Here is a 5,631-nt window from a genome sequence, read left to right as displayed (position 1 = left end):
AATAAATAAATGTACAGCACCAATCAAAAGTTTGGGCACACCTACTCATTCAAGGTTTTAAAAAAAGTTTTCTACATTGTAGAATAACAGTGAAGACATCAAAACTATGAAATAACACATATGGAAGTAACCAAAAAAGTGTTAAACAGATCAAAATATATTTATATTTTAGACTTTTCAAAGTAGCCACCCTTTGTCTTGATGACAGCTTTGCACACTCTAGGTATTCTCTCAACCAGCTTCATGAGGTACCTGGAATGCATTTTAATTAACAGGTGTGCCTTGTTAGAAGCTCATTTGTGGAATTTCTTTATTTCATAATCAGTTTGAGCCAATCGGTTGTGTTGTGACAAGCCAGGGGTTGGAAACAGAAGATATTTGGTAAAAGATCAAGCCCATATTACGGCAAGAACATATCAAATAAGCAATGAGAAAAGACAGTCCATCATTACTTTAAAGACATGAAGGTCAGTCAATCTGGAAAATGTCAAGAACTTTGAAACTTCAAGTGCAGTCACAAAAACCATCAAGCGCTATGATGAAACTGGCTCTCATGAGGACCACCACAGGAAAGGAAGACCCAGAGTTACCTCTGCTGCTGAGGATAAGTTCATTAGAGTTAACTGTCTCTCATGAGGACCACCACAGGAAAGGAAGACCCAAAGTTACCTCTGCCGCAGAGGATAAGTTCATTAGAGTTACCAGCCTCAGAAATTGCAGCTTAAATAAATGCTTCACAGAGTTCAAGTAACAGACACATCTCAACATCAACTATTCAGAGGAGACTGTGTGAATCAGGCCTTCATGGTCGAATTGCTGCAAAGAAACCACTAATAAAGGACACCAATAAGAAGAAGAGACTTGCTTGGGCCAAGAAACACTGGACATTAGACCGGTGGAAATCTGTCTTTTGGTCTGATGAGTCCAAATGTGAGATTTTTGGTTGCACCTGCTGTGTCTTTGTGAGACGCAGAGTAGGTGAACGGATGATCTCCGCATGTGTGGCTCCTACAGTGAAGTTTGGAGGTGTGATGGTGCTTTGCTGGTGACTCTGTCAGTGATTTATTTAGTGGGACTATCATTTGTTTTTCAACAGGGCATTGACCCAAAACACACCTTCAGGCTGTGTAAGGGCTATTTGACCAAGAAGGAGAGTGATGGAGCGCTGCATCAGATGACCTGGCCTCCACAATCACCTGACCTCAACCCAATTGAGACGGTTTGGGATGAGTTGGACAGCAGAGTGAAGGAAAAGCAGCCAACAAGTGCTCAGCATATGTGGGAAAGCCTTCAAGACTGTTGAAAAATCATTCCAGGTGAAGCTGGTTGAGAGAATGCCAAGAGTGTGTAAAGCTGTCATCAAGGCAAAGGGTGGCTACTTTGAAGAATCTAAAATATATTTTGATTTGTTTAACACTTGTTTTGTTATTACATGACTCCATGTGTGTTATTTCATAGTTTTGATATCTTCATTATTATTCTACAATGAAGAAAATAGCAAAAATTAAATAAAAACCCTTTAATGAGTAGGTGTGTCCAAACTTTTGACTGGTACTGTAGGTGTATTGTTTGTTAAACTTTGCAATCAATGTTTCTTTCTTGGCATACATTTTAAAGTGGAAACGTGAGTCTCAGCATCACTCCGTTACAGTGGAATGGCCCATAAACAAAAACACATTCTCAGGTCAAAAACACAAGTCAGAACACAGCCTCTCTATTCTCTCATGTGATTTCAGGTCCTCTGCCTGGGAAAATGTCTTTCCACAATGAGAGCAGTGGTATGTCTTCTCCTCCTGTGTATGTGTTCTTTCATGCTTATTCAGATGCCTTAACCGGTTAAATCTCTTTCCACACTGGGAGCAGTGGTAGGTCTTATCCCCTCCTGTGTGTGTCCTGTCATGTCTATTCAGGCCTCCTAGCTGGGTAAAACTCTTTCCACACAGGGAGCATTGGTATGGCTTTGCTCCTGTGTGGGTATTCTCGTGAGTTTTCATGGTCACCAACCACCTAAAACTCTTTTCACAATAGGAACAGTGGTAAGGCTTCTCACCTGTGTGTATTCTCTCGTGCATTTTCAGGGACCCTGACTTGGTAAAACTCTTTCCACATTGGGAGCAGTGGAAAGTCTTCCTCCCTTCTGTGTGTATTTTCTCATGTGTTTTCCAGTTCCCTATCCAGGTAAAACTCTTTCCACATTGGGAGCAGTGGTAAGGCTTCTCTCCTGTGTGTATTATCTCATGCGCTTTCAGGTTGCCTAACTTAGTAAAACTCTTTCCACAGAGGGAACAGTGGTGTTTTCCTGCTGGTTTGGGCGTCTCTGGGTCTGGTTCCCCTGAAGGACTCTTCCCGCTGTCAGAGTGAGAGTCTGGTCTCTCTCCTGCCAAAGACAAACAGAGTATTTAGTTAATCAGAGACCTGAATGAAAGCTCCACGTGATAATACTGTCTTCCTATTTGGTTTAATCAAGACTGGTTCCCTCAGTAACATTGCTGTTAAAAATAAACTTGGTGAGATTTTAAAGGCAAATAATATAGAGCTTCAAATTGAATCTTGCACTTATGGAATGTCTTGTTTATAGGCTGAGCAGAGCTCTCTAATAATAGATCATGTAATGTTTACAGGCTGAGCAGAGCTCTATAATAATAGATAATGTCTTGTTTACAGGCTGAACAGAGCTCTATAATAGATAATGGCATGTTTATAGGCTGAGCAGAGCTTTATAATAATGGAGCTCTAAATTAAAATGCATCATTGTTAACACTGGTGCTCCCAACTTAAAAAAGTGAAGACAACATAAAATATAACCAGGAACAAATATTCGTTTTAAATCGATTGAGATATGGCCTATAGTGCCTAGTTTTACATTCATTGAGATATAGCCTATAGTGCCTAGTTTTAAATCGATTGAGATATAGCCTATAGGGCCTAGTTTTACATTCATTGAGATATAGCCTATAGTGCCTAGTTTTAAATCCATTGAGATATAGCCTATAGGGCCTAGTTTTAAATCCATTGAGATATAGCCTATAGTGCCTAGTTTTAAATCGATTGAGATATAGCCTATAGGGCCTAGTTTTAAATCCATTGAGATATAGCCTATAGGGCCTAGTTTTAAATCCATTGAGATATAGCCTATAGGGCCTAGTTTTAAATCCATTGAGATTTAGCCTATAGGGCCTAGTTTTAGAGCAAATAAATCCCAGAACAACAGCAAAGGACCCTGTGAAGATGCTGGAGGGAACAGGTACAAAAGTATCTATATCCACAGTAAAACAAGTCCTATATCGACATAACCTGAAAGGCCGCTCAGCAAGGAAGAAGCCACTGCTCCAAAACTGCCATAAAAAAGCCAGACTACGGTTTTCAACTGCACATGGGGACAAAGATCGTACTTTTTGGAGAAATGTCCTCGGGTCTGATGAAACTGTTTGGCCATAATAACCATCGTTATGTTTGGAGGAAAAAGGGGGAGGCTTGCAAGCCGAAGAACACCATCCCAACCGTGAAGCACAGGGGTGGTAGCATCATGTTGTGGGGGTGCTTTGCTGCAGGAGGGGCTGGTGCACTTCACAAAATAGATGACATGATGAGGATGGAAGATTATGTGGATATATTGAAGCAACATCTCTAGACATCAGTCAAGAAGTAAAAGCTTGGTTGCAAATGGGTCTTCCAAATGGTTAATGACCCCACGCATACTTCCAAAGTTGTGGCAAAATGGCTTAAGGACAACAAAGTCAAGGTATTATCGTGGCCATCACAAAGCCCTGACCTCAATCCTATAGGAAATGTGTGGGCAGAACTGAAAAAGCTTGTGCGAGCAAGGAGGCCTTACAAACCTGACTCAGTTACACCAGCTCTGTCAGGAGGAATGGGCCAAAATTCACCCAACTTATTGTGGGAAGCGTGTGGAACACTACCCGAAACGTTTTACCCAAGTTAAACAATTTAAAGGCAATGCTACCAAATACTAATTCAGTGTAATGTAAACTTCTGACCTACTGGGAATGTGATGAAAGAAATAAAAGCTGAAATAAGTAATTCTCTCTACTAATTATTCTGACATTTCACATTCTTAAAATAAAGTGGTGATCCTAACTAACCTAAGACAGGGATTTTTACTCTGATTTAAATGTCAGGAATTGTGAAAAACTGAGTTTAAATGTATTTGGCTAACAATATAACTGAAAAACGTAGGACCTAATAAAACCATAGATTTTATAAACAAATTATTTAGATCTTCAAATCATATTTTAGAAAAATATATTTAGAGATGTTTAAAAATTGTGAAAAAAATATATAACGGTGAGCATTTTATCCATTAACATTTTGTTGGTTGAGTCCCCACTCGGTAGCTTTAACAATTCCTACAGCATAACATTATTCAAGTGTAGAATACCCATTTAAAAAGCTTAAATTAGTTCAACAACTGCAGAGTTCGTGCCCTTGTTTTTTAAGACTTACTGGTGTTAATCAGATCTCCGGTCTTCTCTTCTTGTTCCTCCTCCCCCAATGTAACGGTAATCTCATCCTCCTCCTCTTTCACTCCAAAAACTGCATTCACCTCTTTTGCTTCCTCTTCTTTCACAGTAACATCCTCCCCCTCTTCCTCTTCTTTTAATGTAACATCTTCCTCCTCTTTTACTCTGAACTCGTCTTCCTCTTCTTTCACTGGAACAGCCTCATCCTCTACTTCTATTTTTACCGAGACTTCCTCCTCTTCCTTCTCTTCTTTCACAACAACGTTCAGCCACAGACCCTCTTTCTCCGAACAGCAGACCCCCTCTTCTTTATCAGGAGGAGAGTAGCTCAGTGAACTCATGGTCGGAGATGTTATCTAGCTAACTAGTTAGCATTAACGATTAGCCTGGAGCTACTGCTAACTTAACCAGACAGGTAGATGACTACGGTAACTAACAACGTAGGCATGAATATTACATTAAATGGGATAACAAGTAGACACGACAGAAGTGTGTTTAAAACATAGCTAGTAATACACCGGAGCAGTCTAAATAGCTTTAATGTTTCGGCTTTGTTGTCTAGCAAGCTACCGAGGTGTCTGACTAGCTGTTGTTGTTGAAGGAACGTCCCGTCCACTAGATTATACGTCACACTGGCAGCGTCGCCTGAAATACGCCCATCGCCATCTGCTGACTGGAGTTGGCAACGCAGTTATAGATACGTACAAATAGAAGCATGTGTTGATTGATTAGTGCAGATTTTTAATGAGTGAAATTTTAAATCAAACTCAACATCTACTACACATTTTGGCTTGGCCCCTAAGACCCTCACAAACTTTTACAGATGCACAATTGAGAACTTCCTTTCGGGCTGTATCACACCTGGTACGGAAACAGCACCGCCCACAACCGCAGGGCTCTCTCAGAGGGTGGTGCGGTCTTCCCAACGCATCACCGGGGGTAAACTACCTGCCCTCCAGGACACCTACAGCACCCGATGTCACAGGAAGGCCATAAAGATCATCAAGGACATCAACCACCCGAGCCACGGATGATTCTCCCCGCTATCATCCAGAAGGCGAGGTCAGTACAGGTGCATCAAAGCTGGGGCCGAGAGACTGAAAAACAGCTCCTATCTCAAGGCCATCAGACTGTTAAATAGCCACCACCA

General features: G+C 41.0%; 1 protein-coding gene across 1 annotated transcript; it reads right to left on the bottom strand.

Moving 5' to 3' along the window:
- Window positions 1-1,451: 1,451 nt before the first annotated feature.
- Window positions 1,452-5,111, bottom strand: LOC110516207 (zinc finger protein 239). Its single transcript, XM_021594762.2, has 2 exons — window positions 4,465-5,111; window positions 1,452-2,377 (listed from the first exon to the last, which is right to left on the bottom strand). Exons 1-2 carry the CDS (start codon window positions 4,820-4,822, stop codon window positions 1,686-1,688), a joined length of 1,050 nt encoding a protein of 349 aa, XP_021450437.2. The 5' UTR covers window positions 4,823-5,111; the 3' UTR covers window positions 1,452-1,685.
- Window positions 5,112-5,631: the final 520 nt, after the last annotated feature.

This window comes from Oncorhynchus mykiss, chromosome 17, assembly GCF_013265735.2.
Source record: "Oncorhynchus mykiss isolate Arlee chromosome 17, USDA_OmykA_1.1, whole genome shotgun sequence".
NCBI classification, from domain to species: Eukaryota; Metazoa; Chordata; class Actinopteri; order Salmoniformes; family Salmonidae; genus Oncorhynchus; species Oncorhynchus mykiss.
Note: the sequence above shows the minus strand (reverse complement) of the source record. Positions and strands in the feature narration are given on the sequence as shown.

Excerpts from the sequence above, each read along its gene's own strand:
- LOC110516207 (XM_021594762.2), bottom strand. The coding sequence starts at position 4,822 with ATGAGTTCACTGAGCTACTCTCCTCCTGATAAAGAAGAGGGGGTCTGC. Across the intron at positions 2,378-4,464 it reads CGGAGATCTGATTAACACCA|GAGAGAGACCAGACTCTCAC; the intron begins GTAAGTCTTAAA and ends TGTCTTTGGCAG.